The sequence below is a fragment of the Trichechus manatus genome, unplaced genomic scaffold (genome assembly GCF_000243295.1).
Source record: "Trichechus manatus latirostris isolate Lorelei unplaced genomic scaffold, TriManLat1.0 scaffold00010, whole genome shotgun sequence".
Taxonomy (NCBI): domain Eukaryota; kingdom Metazoa; phylum Chordata; class Mammalia; order Sirenia; family Trichechidae; genus Trichechus; species Trichechus manatus.
The window spans coordinates 12296525-12314188 of record NW_004443946.1 but is presented as its reverse complement, the minus strand read 5'-3'; the positions used below and the strand labels follow the sequence as shown (position 1 = coordinate 12314188).

At 37.4% G+C, this 17664-nt stretch overlaps 1 protein-coding gene across 3 annotated transcripts in view; it reads right to left on the bottom strand.

The window, feature by feature from the left end:
* Positions 1-17215, bottom strand: part of PPM1A (protein phosphatase, Mg2+/Mn2+ dependent 1A) — a 41694-nt gene extending 24479 nt beyond the window's left edge. For 2 of the 3 annotated variants that reach the window (XM_023726256.1, XM_023726253.1), the window contains exon 1: positions 5116-5842. Coding sequence is in view for 1 of the 3 variants with exons in the window: in XM_023726253.1 (XP_023582021.1) it covers positions 5116-5149 (34 nt within the window). In the remaining 2 variants the exon portion in view is untranslated. Of the gene's footprint in view, positions 1-5115; positions 5843-17061 lie in introns of those variants that run through there. The other variant, XM_012560078.2, reaches the window with a different exon arrangement.
* Positions 17216-17664: the final 449 nt, after the last annotated feature.

Genomic DNA, 17664 nt, shown 5'->3' with positions numbered 1-17664 from the left:
CGTGACTAATGTAACTGACATCACCAAGCTATACACCAGAAAAAAGGATGAAAAGGCAAATATAGTGTTATATACAATTTTACAACAGCAGCTGCCCCCATCCCCCCCAAAAAGGGGGCTGCATTTGTGGATATTACTTAGGTACAACTAAACACCACATGGGATTGGACCTCTTGGTTCAAAGGTTTAGGGTCATGGCTTTGTGGGTTGATCCAGTGACTTGGCTTAACATTGCTTTTAGAGTTTCTCTTCTACCTCTGAGTTCAGTAAATAGCACTTTGGGTCTTAAAAGCTTGCTAGCAGCTACCTAAGGTACAATTGGTCTCTATATGCCTGAAGCAGTAGGAAGAAGGAGATCTAGAAATCAGAGAAGGAAATAGACTGCAGGTCTAACTACCTCTTTTGTCACGAGAGCAGACGAAATGGTTGGTGTCCAGCTACCCTTACTGAATGTTTTGATCAAAGACCCAAAAGATGGATCCTGATCAAAAGGAGAAAAAAATGTAGATCAGAATATGAAATTCTTATGGAAACCAGGCTTACTGGAGTCACTGAGACTACGGGAACCCCCAAATCTATTGTCCTAAGATAATCTTTAAACTCTGAACCGAAACTATCCCACAAAGTTATCTCTTTAAACAACAGTTTAGCTCAATTAATAAAGAATATCAGCCTTGAACACCGTGCTCTTTTTTAAACAATTACCTATATGAGATCTGATCGACAAGAGTAACTCCAAAGCACAGATGAGAACTTTAAGGGGCACAGAGAATAAAAGTTAATGGTGATGAAACAATATGGGTGGAGACAGTAAGAATGGTGACACAATATGAAGAATGTAACCAATAGCATTTAACTGTACACGGAGAAACTGTTGAAGGAGTTTACGTTTTGTTGTGTGTATTTTCATCAAACAAACAAAAAAAAAAAACTAAACCTGTTGCCACTGAGTCGATTTTGACTCCTAGCGACCCTATAAGACAGAGAACTGCCCCATAGATTTCCAAGGAGCAGCTGGTGGATTCGAACTGCTGACCTTTTGGTTAGCAGCCAAGCTCTTAATCACTACACCACCAGGGCTCCATATTTTCACCAGAAAGACAAAAAAAAGTAAAGAAAGAAAGAAGTATAGGGGATGTGGGGAAAAAAATAAATCAGGGGAACCAAACCTCCAACATAAAATGTGGTTTCAGACTGAGAACCTCACGGCCAAGATGGAGGCGCATGCAAAAACATCGCATAAGAAGGATAAAAAGAAAGAAAATAACACAAACAAAAAACTTCAATTCAACATGAGACTGCAAAACCAAACTCCAAAACACATGAAGAAAACTAAGCTAAGATGGACGGCCCCTGTCCCACCCCTCACCCCCTAAAAATTGTAGGAATTCACTCCAGAAGAAAAAAAATCTGAAAATAACTTCAAATGTGTTTGTTAAGGATTTTCCCAAAGTTAAAAGAAAGGAACAACAGCCATGCAGGGGAAAAAAATGAATAAGAAACAGGCAGAAATCAAACCAGAATAAGTGGCTATTAAAAAAAAATCTGGGCATGAGAAAAACATTTAACGAAGGTAAAAAAAAAAAAAAAAAAATGAGGCCACAAAAACTCTAGCTGGACAAAGTCAAGGTGAGAATTAGTAAACTGGAAAATAACACTGAGGACTGCCTAAAACATAACACAGAGACTAAGAAAAATAATTAATAAATCCTATGGAGCAGTTCTACTCTGCACACATGGGGTCGCCATAGCCAGAACTGACTCAGCAGCAACTAACAACAAGGATGTCAAATACTGGAATTAATGAATGTTAAAATATAAAATAAGTATGTATGAAACATTTAATGAGCTTTAATAAAACAGGATAAAAAATGAGAAAGGAGAAACTATTAAAAAATTACCAGGATGATTGGGAAAGAACTAAATGCCACTTTCAGAAATTAAAAAAAAGTGGCTGATATTAAACTCAAATGATGACTTAAACAACAGATTAGACACAAGTGTAGTAAATTAGATGACCGACCTGAAGAAATTTAAAAAAATAAATAAATTTTCTCTTCATAAAACCTATAAGCAATGGACGAAGGAAGGGGGAAGGAGAAAAAGAAAAGAAAATTCTCCAGCAACAGTAAATGCATCAATAGTCCATAGATGTAGGCTCTAAGAAATCTAGAGCTTAATCTCATTTAACAAATGTTTCTCTGGTATAATCTCATATTTTCTAAAAATACTTAGATCATATTGTTGTTGTTAGTTGCCGTTGAGTCTGCTCCGACTCATGATGACCTTAATGTATAACAGAACAAAACACTGTCCAGTCTTGTGCCATCTCCATGATCTTTGATATGTTTTAAACCTACTGTTGTGGCTATTGTGTCAATCCATTTTCTTGCAGATGACACAACTCTGCTTGCTAAAAATGAAGATGACTTGAAGCACTTACTGATGAAGGTCAAAGCCTTCAGCATAGATTACACATGAACGTGAAGAAAACAAACATCCTCACAACTGGACCAATAAACATCATGATAAATGAAGAAGAAATTGAAGTTGTTACGGATTTCATTCTACTTGGATCAATATTCAATGCCCATGGAAGCAGCAGTCAAGAAATCAGATGATGTATTGCATTGGGCAAATCTGCTGTAGAAGACCTTTTAAGTTTTAAAAAGCAAAGATGTCACTTTGATAATTAAGGTGCGCCTGACCCAAGGCATGGTCTTTTCAATAGGCTCATATACATGCGAAAGCTGGACAATGAAAAAAGAAGGCAGAGGAAAAATAGATGTATTCAAATTGTGGTATGTGCAAACAATACTGAATGTACCGTGGACTGCCAAAAGAATGAACAAATTAGTCTCAGAAGAAATTCAATCAGAATGCTCCTTAGAAGCAAGGATGACTTCATCTTGCTTACTTTGGACACATCATCAGTAAAGACCAACTGCTAGAAAAGACATAATATTTGGCAGAGGGTCAGCAAAACTGAGGGAAATCTTCAATGAGACTGATTAACACAATAGCTGCAACAAGGACTCAAACATACCAATGACCATGAACATGGCACAGGACCAGGCAATGTTTTGTTCTGTTATACATAAGGTCACCATGAGTTGGAGTTGACTCAATGACAATGAACCACAACACAATGCTACAGTAATCGAAGCAGTTTTGTACTGGTATAAGGATAGACCAATGGAATAGAATTGAGAGTTCAGAAATAAATTCATACATCTAGGAACAACTGATTTTTGGTAAGAATGCCAAGTTCATTCAATGGCAAAGAATAGTCTCTTCAATAAATAGTCCTGGGAAACTGGATCTTTCTATGCAAAAGAATGAGGTTGGACCAATATTTCACACCATATATGAAAATTAACTCAAATTGGACCAATGAACTAAATAGAAGAACTAAAATAAAAAGCTCTTACAAAAAACGTAGGGGTAAAACCTTAAGATCTTGTTTTTCACAACAGATTCTTAGATTTGACACAAAAAGCATGAGCAACGAAAGAAAAAATAAACTGGACTTCATCAAAATGAAAAAATTTTGAACATTAAAGGACTTTATCAACAAAGTGAAGAGGCAAACTACAAAATGGGTGAAAGTTATTTGGGAGCCATATATCTTATAAGGGTTTAATATCCAAAATATATAAAGAACTCCTACAACCCAACAACAAACTCAATTAAATCCAATTAAAAAACAGGCAAAGGATTTGAACAGACATTTATCCAAAGAAGATATACAAATGCCCAACAAGCACATGAAAAGATGCTCAAGATCACTGGTCATTCAACCCATTGCTGACCCTAGAGGTCAGAGTAGAACTGCCTCATAGGGTTTTCAAGGCTATAATCTTTATAGAACCACTGACCTTTTGGTTGGCAGCCAAACACTTAACCACTGCACCACCAGGGCTCCTCATTAGTTATTAGGGAAATGCAAATCAAAACCACAAGGAGATACCACTCCACACCGATTAGTATAGCTATTATCAGAAAAATGGAAACTAACAAACGTTGGCTAAAATATGGAGAAACTGGAACCCTAACGCATTGCTGGTGGGAATGTGAAATGGTGCAACTGCTACGTCCTCAGAAAGTTAAACACAGAATTACCATACGACTCAGCAAGTTCTACTCTACTCCTAGGGTCTATACTCAAGAGACTTGAAAGCAGGGACTCTAACAGAAATGGCTACATCAATGTTCACTGTAGCATTATTCACAATAACCAAAAGGTGGAAATAACCCAAGTATCCATCAACAAATGAATGGATAAACAAAATGTGAGACACACACAATGGATTATTATTCAACCATAAAGAGAAATGAAATTCTGATACATGCTATGACATGGATGAACCTTGAAAACATTACGCTGGGTGAAGTAAGTCAGACACAAAAGGACAAATATTGTATGATCCCACTTATATGACATCTAGAATAGGCAAGTACCCAGAGTCAAAAGCTTACTAGTGGTTACCAAGGACTGGAGGAAGAAGGGAGTGGGAGTTATTACTGAAGTAGCACTGAGTTTCTGTTTGAGGTGATGTAAAACTTTTGGAATGGACAGTGGTGATGGTAGCACAGCATGGTGAAAGTAATTAATGTCAGTGAATTGTACACTTAAAAAGGTTTAAATGGAAAACTTTCTGTTTTATATGTATTACTATAATACATTTTCTAAATTTTTTAAAGGTTAAAAAAAAAAGTTATCTGGATTCCATTTATATGAAATGTCTAGAATAGGAGACAGCAAGTAGATTAGTGGTTTCCAGGAACAGAGGGAAAAGGGGATGTGGAGTGACTGCTAATGGGTATGGGTTTTCTTTTTTGGGATGATGAAAATGTTCTAAAATTAAATTGTAGTGATAGTTGCACAATTCTATGACTATACTAAGAACGACTGAACTTTAAACCTTAAATGGGTTAATTTTATACTACAGGAATTATATCTCAATAAAGCTGTTGAAAACTACTGTTTTTTTATATGGTTTGCTGTATCTATACTTTACATAAAAAGATTTAAACAATGACTATGGATTCTGCATAGCAATATGGAAAATATTTATGCTACAACAGTTTTTAAAAGATTTTTTAAAAAGTTACCTGGAAATCTCTCAGCTGCCAAATACTTTTTCATCTTATAGCTTCAATTATTTACTTCACTTCCTCCAACTAAACTTCACCTAAATGAATTTTAATGCAAATGAACTGTTACTGAATTAAATATGCCCTAATTACAACTTTAAAAACAAAATTTCAAAAAGCAAACCAAAATCAACCAGCTGAACCAATCAAACTAAAAGATAAAGCTCTTCTATGCTAAAGAATATTCCATAAAACCCATGACACAAAGACCATCTTTTTCTACCTAAAAATTATTAAAAAATAAATTAGTTATTGCCAAATTAGCTAAAAATTTACAAGTACCCAAACCATAGTCAATTTGCGCAGGTATGAGCAGCAGTTTGTTTCACAAAGTATGTGTGAGACAGAGTTCGCCACCTTTGATGTTTCTTTCTTGTTTTACTATTTTTTTATCTATTAACATCTTCTAGATGTGCACTATACTCTGAATCATACACTCTATAAGCTGGTCTTCTTCAATTTCTACAAAGGTATGTATTACACAGTTTTTTTAAAAGTTAATTTTATAAGTATATAATTGCCTGAATGATGTCTGAACTAAATTTAACTGGGGGGTTCAAGTAACTGTAGAAATTAGATACTGACCTATTTTCACTATTACAGTATGATGAGGAGCCCTGGTGGCACAGTGGTTAAGTGCTCGGCTGCTAATTGAAAGGTCGGTGGCTCGAACCCACCAGCTGCTCTTCGGGAGAAAGATGTAGCATTCTCCTCCCGTAAAGATTTACAGCCTTGGAAACCCTATGGGTGCAGCGTACTTTGTCCTACAGGATCACTATGAGTCGGAATCGACTCGGACAGCAATGGGTTTTTTACAGTACGAGCAAAACACTGAAAAAAATGTTGAAAATAGCCATAGAGCTATTTTGTTTTTAAAATTTTCTAAGAATGTTCTAGTATTTACAATCTCAACTTGCCTCATCTGCTAAGTATATCAATTTTTTCATTTTTGGATAATTTATCTACAGATTGAGAAGCAGATTCAATTCCTGGTTTGCTATTTTTTAATCCCTGCATATTTGAGAATTCAGACTCTGACTGACCCAGAAAACAGTTAACTGATTTCCTTAGCCAATCCATTCCTTTTTCCCTTTGCTTAAAACACACAAAACCCCTCAGACTCAGAGCATTGCTAATAACCTTGTATATTCAAGTTGAAAGAAGGGACAAATACAATTTATTAAATGTTTAAGATGGCAAAAGTTTCGTTCACACACAAAATACCTGGGGATTCTAAATATTTTTACACATATGAAATGTCCCTGCTGGAAAAGATGAATAAAATGTGATATACAGATGGCACAACTCAGTGCGCCGAAAACGAAGATGACTTGAAACACTTACTGATGAAGATCAATGACTACAGCCTTCAATTTGAATTACATATAAACGTAAAGACCTTAAAGACTAAGCAGACAGACACTGGGACTAGACCTCTTCTTTTTTTTTTTTAGGCAAGGATAAAACATTCTTTTATTTCTTAGTCTCTCATACAGAATTTTTTTTTTTTTTTTAACACACATTGTTATGAGACCCCAACCGCTCACCCCATTCTGCGACAGCACACTCCTCCCCTCCGCCCGATTCCCCACGAACATTTAACCAGCTCCTAACTCTCTCTGCCTTCCCATCTCACCTCTGGACAGAAGCCTGGGACCAGACCTTTAAGGCAAAGGTTTTTGGTTCTGTTTTGAGGTCGGGAGCAGGCTCCTACTACAAAGTACCAAACATACTTAAAAACCTTGAGCAGTATTATTATTCCAGCATGCATCATTTTAAAGATAATTTATCACTATTAGTTAACAGAGGCAAGAGATTAGGTGAGATGCCTAATTTAAACTGACAAAAAAAATTATTTAAATATTTAATATTACATATTTATTTTCTTTTCTTCACTTAACTAAGACTAATTATTCCACCTTTGGCTCCATTTTGAGGAGCCCAGGTAGCACAGTAGTTAAGCACTTGGCTGCTAACCGAAAGGTCGGTGGTTTGAACCCACCAGCGTTCTACAGGAGAAAGATATGGCAATCTGCTTCCATAAAGATCCACAGACTTGGAAACCTCATGGGGCAGTTCTACGCTGTCCTACAGGAGTCATTATGAGTCGGAATGAATTTGAAGCCAACGGGTTTGTTTTTTTTTGTTTGGCTCCATTCTCCTGCTTCATCAGGATCTCACTCTATATATTACCTATCCCCTCTTTCCTGTACTTTGACTTTTTTCTTACCATCACAGCTGACCATGTTCAATTATCTCCCATCTTTAAAAGAAAAACCAAAAAGCCTCCTTGACTGCACATGTCTCTCTGGCTATTACCCTTTCCCCTCCGACTTTACAAACATCTTAAACCAGCAGTTCACTCTCTGAACTTCCTCATCTTCCACTCTATCTTCAACCTACACAATGTGGTTTCCACTCTGACCATTCTACTGATTGCTCCTCCCACTGTAACCCATGATCTCTTTCTGGATAAATCCAATGGACAAGTTTCAATCTTTAGCTTAATCTCTCAGGAGTACTTCACACTACTGACGCCTTCTCCTCCTTGAAACAGTTTCCTCCTTTACCTTTCACTAAATTGTCCTGATTTTCCTTCTTCCTCTCTGGCCATTCTTATTTTCTATATGGGCATCACAGCAACACACAAGCCACCACAGTATGACAAACCGACAGATTCTTTTCTACCCAGAAGTTATTTCCACAGAAGTTGACCTGCAAACAAACTATATCCTATCATTCCTATTTCGTTTAGTCTCTAGAATACATAGTTCTATTTTTTTTCTTTCTACAGAAATATCACAATTGATTTCTAATATGAAAATATTGGACCCTAAAGCAAACCTGCACTGATCAGGCTTAATCCAGTCAAAAACTTGATTTTTAGATTATCGGTCATTAATTTTTCAACATCATTAGAGACACACTCTCCATTATTAAAAAATGCCACATAAGATATATTGGAGGGAACAAACGAGAAAAAATGTCATCACAACTACATTAGAGCCCATACATTTTCTTTCCCTGAGCTACTTCTTTATCTGCTCATTCATTCAACATTCATGGATGGATACATTTTTTGAAGTATTTTCTATGTGAGAAGCAAAGTATAAGGTAATTGAGATAGAAAAGAGAAATAATTTCTGAGAAATGGGAAATCCACTTTTAATGTATTTTAGACAAAAATGTCTTTAACTTAATCTTGGAGTTTTACTGTATATGAGATTAACAATCCATTTGGCATGTATATTTTCACAATAAAAATAAACAACCTATCTGCAAGAAAAAAAAAATTAACAATCCCATTTGCACTTAAAAAAAAACAAAACCAAATCCATTGTCATCAAGTTGATTCTGACTTACAGCAACCCTACAGGACAGAGTAGAACTGCCCCATAGGGTTTCCAAGAAGCAGCTGGTGGATTCAAACTGCTGACTTTTTGGTTAGCAGCCGAATGCTTAACCACTGCAACACCAGGGCTCCTAAGAAGCTCCTTATTCTACTGACTGTAGCTAACCAGTACAAGAACACACTAGATAGCTGACTAATTACTGCTTATAGTATCAGGAAGCATTTATGCCAACAGAGAAAAATGAAGATGACAGATATGGAATAACACAGAGTGTGGGTTGACCACCTAACAAAATCTGCCACTTCTAAGACTGGTCCCTCGATATCCAAACAGGCTTACAAACTCTCACCAAGGATAATATTCTACTGCATTACAAAAAGTGAAAATTTTATTTACTATCTATTTTTATATTTTGAAGCATGATGGTATACTGAAAAAATGTTTTTCTAAAGCCCGGTAAATTTTGATACTGTTTGCAAAAACAAAAATAAAAACTAAATATATATCCATTCCTTGCTTTTCTTCATCATTAATATTTTTGTTTCTGAATTTTAGTTACAAAGGTAGGCAAACTCCATCCTCTATAAACATAACACAAATCTGATGCAATTTTCTACCACTCATGCTAAAGAAAGGAAGCAGTGCTCAGAAGCCAAGACATTCAAAGTTGGTAACAAACTATGTTCTTATTCTTTGAAACTGTACAACACTCAGTTCTTGGATGATCTTTAAATAAAATAATTAAGCCACATAAAGCATGACAAAAAAAGAAAATAAACCCTGTCTATCTATGTCCCTGAGACAGTCATATTACAGGTGAATACAAAGCACCAGCCTAAATTTAAACTGAATTATACTTACATTTCCAGCTCACGTTCAATTTTCTGTCATGTGTTCATCAGAAAATGAGCAGGGAGATTACAAAGATTAAATAATCATATGTGGAACACCTATTTAAAATGAATGAAACTAGGTCCCTACTCTCAAGGCATTTATTTTCAATAAATTTTAGCAGTAAAATGTTCCATTTATAACGTCATTTTATTGTAAGCCCAATTAGGTAGCTCAAATTTAAAACTATGTTATTAAATTTACTAAAAACTTCATTTGAAAAAAATGGACTGATGAAATAATGTGCACTATGGGTTCCAAAGTAGCGGACATGAATAAAGCAGGCCATAAGACAAAACTGTGGAATTAATCATATATAGCTATATCTTACATGCTTTTTTATATTAAAAAACTTCATAGTTATTCTTGGTGAAAAATTCCAAAGGGAGCTGACACTGACACATGATGATGTGTTTTTCAAATTTAGTGTACACTTCCACCTCAGATTTCAACTCAATGACAAGGTTCACTCTGGGTATAATGAAACTGTATTCATATCCTTCATATACAAAGATTTTCTGACTCATCACAACTGCCCACAGACTTTATTTCAGCAGTAGCAACACAACTGCAGTGATACATATACATAATTATTTTCAAAAGTTCAAGAGCACCTAATTAGCTTCCTCTGTTACTAGCTGTGAAGCCTTGGGCAAGTTAACTTAACCTCTCTGTCTCAATTTCCTCATCTGTTAAGATACAAGTTATAAAAGTATCTATTTTATGTTGTTCGTTGGTGCCCTCAAGCCAATTTCGACTCAGTGACCCTATGTGAGAGTAGAACTGTCCCACAGGGTTTTCTAGGCTATAACCTTTATAGGAGGAATCCTGGTGTAGTGGTTAAGCAGCTTCGCTGCTAACCAAAAGGTCAACAGTTTGAACCCACTAGCTGCTCCACTGGAGAAAGAGGAGGCAGTCTGCTTTGGAAAGATTACAGGCTTGGAAACCCTATGGGGCAGTTCTACTCTGTCCTATAGGGTCACTGTGAGTCAGAACCGACTTAACGGCAAAGGTTTCTGTTTTATCTTTATGGAAGCAGATGGCCAGATCTCTTCCTCTGGGTGAGTTCAAATCACTGCCCTTTGGGTTAACAGCCTGGCACTTAAGTGTGCCACCCAGGCTCCTTATCTATCTCATAAACCAAATCAAACTCATCGCTGTCGAGTCAATTCCAACCCATAGTGACCCAACAGGACAGAGCAGAACTGCCCCATAGTGTTTCCAAGGCTGTAATCTTTACAGAAGTGGACCGCCACATTTTTTTCTCATGGAGAGGCTGGTGGGGTCGAACCACCAACCTTTCGGTTAGCACCCAAGCGTTTTATCCATTGTGCCACCAGGGCTTCCATCTATCTCACAGGAGTGTTTTAAACCTTTCATAAGATTAAAGTTTAGCTAAGAGTTTTATACGAACACAGACTATTCACGTATTAGACATTTTTTTGGTTCACATTAAACTAGTTGATATTTATCTTCTTTAACTAAGGCATTGTCTAATTCCTGTGTTTCCACAAATCCTTTCCGGTTGAAAGGATGCCCAGTTCATAATAACATCTGCAAATGTAAAACTCTGAAAAGATATGCATAATTATGAATGTCCTGTTAAACCTCAAAGCCAAAATGTAGAAAATTAAAATTAAACCTTAAGGTCCAAATTGGTCAACCTACTTTTTTATAACAACATAAGCACTCTGCCACACTTCCAATTTGTATAATCTTAACACTTTAAATAGCTAAACGTTTTAGCTAAAACAACATACAGGAACCAAAAAAACCAAACCCTTTGCTGCTGAGTTGAAGCAACTCATAGTAACCCTATAAGACAGAGTAGAACCACCCCATAGGATTTCCAAGGAGCAGCTTGGTGGATTCGAACTGCTGACCTTTTGGTTACAGCCAAACTGTTAATTACAGTGTCACCAAGGCTCCAACATATAGGAAGTCAAAATATCTACTACCAGAAAGCTCATAACTACTTCCACTACCTCCTATAGCAATCATTTCCAATCCCAAACAGATTTTGTCTAATATTTACCAAATATCCAAGTGCTCACTATCCACAAGGCACTGTGCTAGGCTTTGGGTATAATAAAAAAGTTATTGTATTTTCCCCTTCAGAAGTTTATAATTAAATGAACATACGATATAATTAATTAAAACACAAATACCTAGAAGCAAAATATACAATTAAAGCCATAGACACTAACATTGCTATAGAAGCTCAAAGAAAGGAGAGATGAAACTCTCTGGGGGTTAGAGAAGGCTTTGTGGAAGAGGAAATATTAGAAATGAGCTTTGATACAAACAGAAAACAAAAGCTGCAGAAGGTAGAACAAGAATTCCAGGCTGCGAATTAGCACAAACAAAAATCCATGGAGAGAAAAGTACAGGAGGTGTTCCAGAGATGGTAAGTATACCAGCTTGACAGACGTATACCAGTACTGAAGTCCTACCATGGAAAATGTCAACAGTCAAACCAAAAATTATCAACTTTATTCTAGAGGCAAAAGGGAGTCACTGAAGTATATTGAGCAGAGAAATAATACTATGAAAACAGTATTTTAGGTAGAATCTTGTGATGGTTTATAGAACGACGGAGGGATATGCAGTACAAAATGCTAGTAGGAAAGGGACCAGTTAGGGTGCTAATACCATAGTTTAGGTTTGAGGTAACAAGACATTTTCACCTTAATGTCTTTTATGAAGGCTCCACATATATACGTATGCTTTTTTAAAAAACAGGAAGGACTCAGTTAATCAGAATAATTCAGTTTCCTTACTCTCTCTCCCATCTTCTCCTGTAGCAATGGTATCTTCTTGCCCATTTCTAATCATGAACTGTGATTCTTCAAAATATCAACCTTGTCCTTCCTCACTGATCATTCTAGTCTGAACATTCACCTTTGCTTTATTATCTTCACTCTTTATCCTCGATTTATCCAACTACTCCCACCTGATCATTAACTCCAAACCCATGGCTTCTTTCCAGCCTCATATAGCCAAATAAATCTATCTTATACTCAACATTCTCTTTCTTCTATTACCCCTTAGCTTCAGTCCATTCATATGAAAGCATAATAAACAAGCTCTATATATCCACAAGGAACCCTGGTGGCGCAGTGGTTAAGTGCTTAGCTGCTAACAGATAGGGTGGCAGTTCAAACCCACCAGCCGCTCCGTGGGAGAAAGATGTGGCAGTCTGCTTCTGTGAACATTTACAGCCTTGGAAACCCTATGGGGCACTACTCTGTCCTGTACGGTCATTATGAGCTGAAATAGACTGGATGGCAATGGGTTTGGTTTTTCATATATCCACAGCCTTTACAACCTCTTCTACAGTCTCTACTCAATCTCTTCCTGTTTGGTTTCCAGGCTCACCATAAAAATGATACTCAAAAGACCACCCTCTCATATCCATTAAGTCTTTATTCTCCCAAATATCCAAGACTGTAAATGCCCAATAATAATAATAGCAGCTACCATTTATTTGACACTTTCTTCATGGTAGAAAATATGTCAAATGCTTTACATATTATTATCTCATTTAATCACCTAGATAATCTCATGAAAACCGCATTTCCATCTGACAAAGAAAACTGAAGCTTAGAGAAATCAAATAGTTTGCCCAAGATGATCCCACTAGGAAGTGGGAGAACAGGGATTCAAACTCAGTCCTATCTGACTTTCAAGGGCTAGTTTTACCACTTTCTCTCTGAACCTTAATGTGGTTCTATCTACTGAGACACATTTCCCTTTACCCCTCCTCAAGGATATCAACCATTTGAGAATTCATATTGACTCATTCCTCAATCTGAACAATGATAGTTGAAGTCAGGAAAATTTTAACTAAGTTTCTGAAATTTTTGAAATTAGAAAATGAATTTCTTAACTCTCTTCTGAATATTTTAGAAGGAACTCTTGCATTTGGAAGATTTAACTACATAAAATTACAACGTCTCTTTTACCTCTAGGAACCTATGATTTAGAGTGTTAAATATTCAGCTTGTCTAAATGGGAAAAATCCACTCAGGAATATTTTGAGAATACTGTTGTATCTACACATATCCAATTCCAAGCATGTTACTTAGCTTCTCTTATCCTATATTTCTTCACTTGTAAGATGGAGATAACATCTTATACTTTACAGGGTTGCAGTGAAAAATTAAAGCCTGGCACAAATAAATGCTCAGTAAATAATGGCTCTTATAATTCACTTTCTTCTGTGTCTAGTAGTTCAGACTCATAGGATTTTAACTGAAATCACTACAGCCATAAAAACTCTAATGACTTTTAATCCAGATCCTAAATATGAATACTATATAAATTTGATCAATGGATCCCTGATAAACATATTAGGAGTTATAAAAACTCAAGCCCCCTCCCTCCTTTATCACGTATTTATTCAAGGAATGTTTAAAAACACCTTTAATTTTATAAACATAATATCAACAGTTTCTTTGATAAACATTAATACCCAGCGGTGCAGTGTTTTTAAGCATTTGGCTGCTAACCAAAAGGTCAGCAGTTAGAATCCACCAGCTGCTCCTTGGGAACCTTATGGGGCAGTTCTACTCTGTCCTATAGAGTTGCTATGAGTCGGAATCAACTCGATGGCAACAAGTTTCGTTTTGTTTTTTCCCCCAGTTTGTTACAAAATTCTAAAGTCTATTTCATTTTAAATAAAAATACACAGAAGCTCACCTCTTTTAATCATTTACTCTCTCTAGCTCCTCCTACCTGCCTCAACAAAAGAGAAGGTAAAAAGATTATCTAGGTTAATACACAGATAACTAAAACATGCAAAGGTCAAAATCATTACAGAATATATTCTGGAGGCTCATAATAAAGTATAAAATTGTTATTTGTGTAATATGGAGTGCACTAGACATTAGAAAGAGCAAAGGAATTAAGAATATAGACAAACAACTTTTCGATGTTTGATATGGGTTAACCCAAGCTTGTTTCATATAAGGGTGGTTATAAATCAATAATCCCAGGTGGCAATTCCAAGAGCTTAGTATATACACTTCCAGGCTAAAAGTGAAATAATAAATGAAGCAACTCAATTTAAAAAAATTTGTCACCAATATTAAAATTACTACCCAAGGTTTGGGAAGACACAACTTTTACCTAGTTGCCTCACAAGCCCTCCACCTCTTTCAAGGCCCATATATATCACAGGGCCACGCCTGGTTTTATCTTCTTGCTTAACTTTTATAATACTATGCTTGGGCTGATTTTCTTACATGGCATCTCCTTATTCTGATTTGATTAAGGATAAAAATAGTCAAGAGTACCACACAGAGTCTAGTGCCCAGGCAAAAGTTAATCATTTGGGGGAAAATCATCAAAATATCACTTTGTAATTCATGATCATAAATTTACAATTTAAAAAATTAATCCAGATCTCATGGGTGAGCATTTCAGAGATAAGCTCCAGCTGGACATATGTCTCTAGTTTATAATTTTAAAATAAACAAGCATTCGTAGTTAAGCCAGAATCAACTACACATTCTTAACCACTATAATAAAGTCTAGATTTAATCTGAACAAACGCAAAGACTGTAGGTTTTTACTAACTACTTAGCAATATTTACTATGTGACATAATGATGTTGCTATAGATTTCTTTGGGGGAAAAAATAGGCATTAGGAATAAATTTTCAAATGAAGGTTTAACAAGTCAAGATAAGCAAGACCCAGCTTGAGCTGTCAGCAAAACTCTTATAATGTCCTTCACATCAAACTACCCAGGGTAGAGCACTTGTTCAAACCTGTAGTCTTAACTATCCTTTGTCCCTTGACATCTCTGTCCTCCTTCCTCCCAAGAGTTTCTTCCCAATCTCAACAGAAAAATCAATAAAGTCTTATCTACTGGCGTATCTTTTCTAAAGAACAAAGAACAACTTAAAGTTCTTTTAAATAAAACACAACCTACAAAGAAAATCAGCTTTAGAATGCTGAAGCATCTAAGTGCCTATCAGGCATTTGGTCACGGTATATTGAATGTCAGACACACAATGTTGATACCAAAAAAAAAAACAAAAAAAACACCAAAACCAAACCCATTGCGGTCGAGTCGATTCCAACTCATAGTGACCCTACAGGACAGAGTAGAACTGCCCCACAGGGTTTCCAAGGAGCAGCTGGTGGATTTCAACTGCTGACCTTTTCATTAGCAGCTGAGCTTTTAACCACTGTGCCACCAGGGCTCCACAATGTTGATAAGAGAATAAAAAATTTAACATTTGATAAAATAATCTACCTCTTTCACTTTAGGGTTTTTGGAAGTTGAGACTCAAAAGGTTAAAGGACTTGTCCACAGACACAGATTATTTTGGAGCACAGCCATGACTAAACAATTCTTGTCTCCTAGTAAAGTGTTCCCTTCAACAGGTCATACTGTAAGTATGGTCATCACTTCAGCCCTTCATATTAAATATAAAAAGATACAATCCATGTAAAAAGCAATTTTGATGACTCCAGCACTCAATCATCATACATATTAAAGTAGCTAACTTCAAACTATCAGTCTTAGTATACATCTCCACATAATATAATTACTTCACTGATGTGGAAAATGTTTATCAAATAAAAAACATCTTAAGCAACTTCCATGTGCAGTTCATTATAATTTTAATAATGTGGTATTTGCTGTAAACTTGCAGGTTAAAACTAATCATTCCAACATGATTGAATGTTTAACCAGATATATGAGTTACACTTAAGAAAAGAACTATAATTTCATGCAACAAACGTTACTTTGTGTTTCAAATTACTTATTGGCAAAGGAAACATTAAGTAATTAACATCCAAGGTTAGAAAACTGGGGGAGGGGAGAGGGAAGGGGGGAGAAGAGTTTGAGAGGGTGGTCACTATCTCCTTAGTCTTATTTTCTCATCTGTAAAGAGTTATAGAAATACAATCTTTGGAAGAAACCCAATATGTAAAAAGGTAAAAGTATAAAAATGAAGTTGTTCCAGTTAAAAGGGGAGTTAGGGACCAAGCCCTGCCAGCTGAACTCCTGAGAGTTCTGAATCCCCTAAGGCTCAGCAGAGTACTGTTTAAATAAATTCTCTGCCTCCTCAGCGCTCTCTGCATTTAAAACATGGCTGTGTTTAAAATCATAACGTGCAAGTCTGAAAAATTTAAGACTTTTTCCCCAGAACAATTAAAAAAAAAATTAATCTTGTTCAATAATCTCAAAATCACTTATTCTGGAAAAATAATACGTATCTCCCACAGATTTTTACACCTCCCATACTCTTTCAATAACTTCTTAGAACACAGTCTGCTCATTATTCCAATTAGCAGAAAACGTGGGGCTCAGGGCGGGGGGCGGCGCATAGATTTCTTGCCTTGGACAACTGAAGCACGAACTTTGCGGATTTGTAAGTACCATGTGGTGCTGGAGAACAGAGAATGAAAATACCTCAGGTGATGAAATTTTCAAAAGGTATCTAAAACTGCGGTTGGTAGAAGGCTCTCCAGAGCCAGCTGTCTTTCAAGAAAAGGCTGCAAGTTTATTTAATATCTACAAGCGGAACAGAACCATACCTTAACCAAACTCTAACACCGAGAACTTTTACCCAAACAATTTCCACGATTAGAAAGATGAGGAGAAATCCGTATAATTTACTTCAATGGATTTGTTTCCTTGCCTTAATATGAATGAATTGGAGGCGTCACGACTTGAGTTCTGAAGGAGCCTCACTCCCAGCCCTGCCCCCTATAAAGCCTGAAGCAAATTCTCCAGAATTTGGTGTTTCGATGGCTAGTCCGGTCCAAAGGGCGCCTCTTTTTCTTCCTCCCAGCCTCCCTCCCAAGGGTTGGTGCCCAGGGCGGCGCGGCCGGGTAGGTGGGAGCGCCGGCAGAGGCGAGGCCCCCTCCTCGCTCGGGAAAAGTTCCGCCCGCCGCTCTAGGGCCAGGCCGGCCCGCGGCCCCCGCCCGCCTCGCCGCCACAAACACCCCGCCCGGGCCGTGGGAGGGTCGCGCCCCCTCTCCGCGCCGCCGCCACAAACACCCCGCCCCCGCCGCCCCGCCACCGCCCTCGCGGAGCGTTAACCCCTCGTCGCCCGCCGCCTGGCTCCGGGTAGGAGGCCGGCCAGGGGGTGGAGTTGTCGCGTCTCCTCCCGGGAGCGCCCGGGCAGACGCCCGGCTTGTTTACAGGCCCCAGGCCTGGCCGCGCCGCCGCTGCGCAGGCCCGCGTCGCTCACCCGCCCGCCCTCAGCCCAAGTGCCGCGCTTACCCGGTGCAAGCCGCGG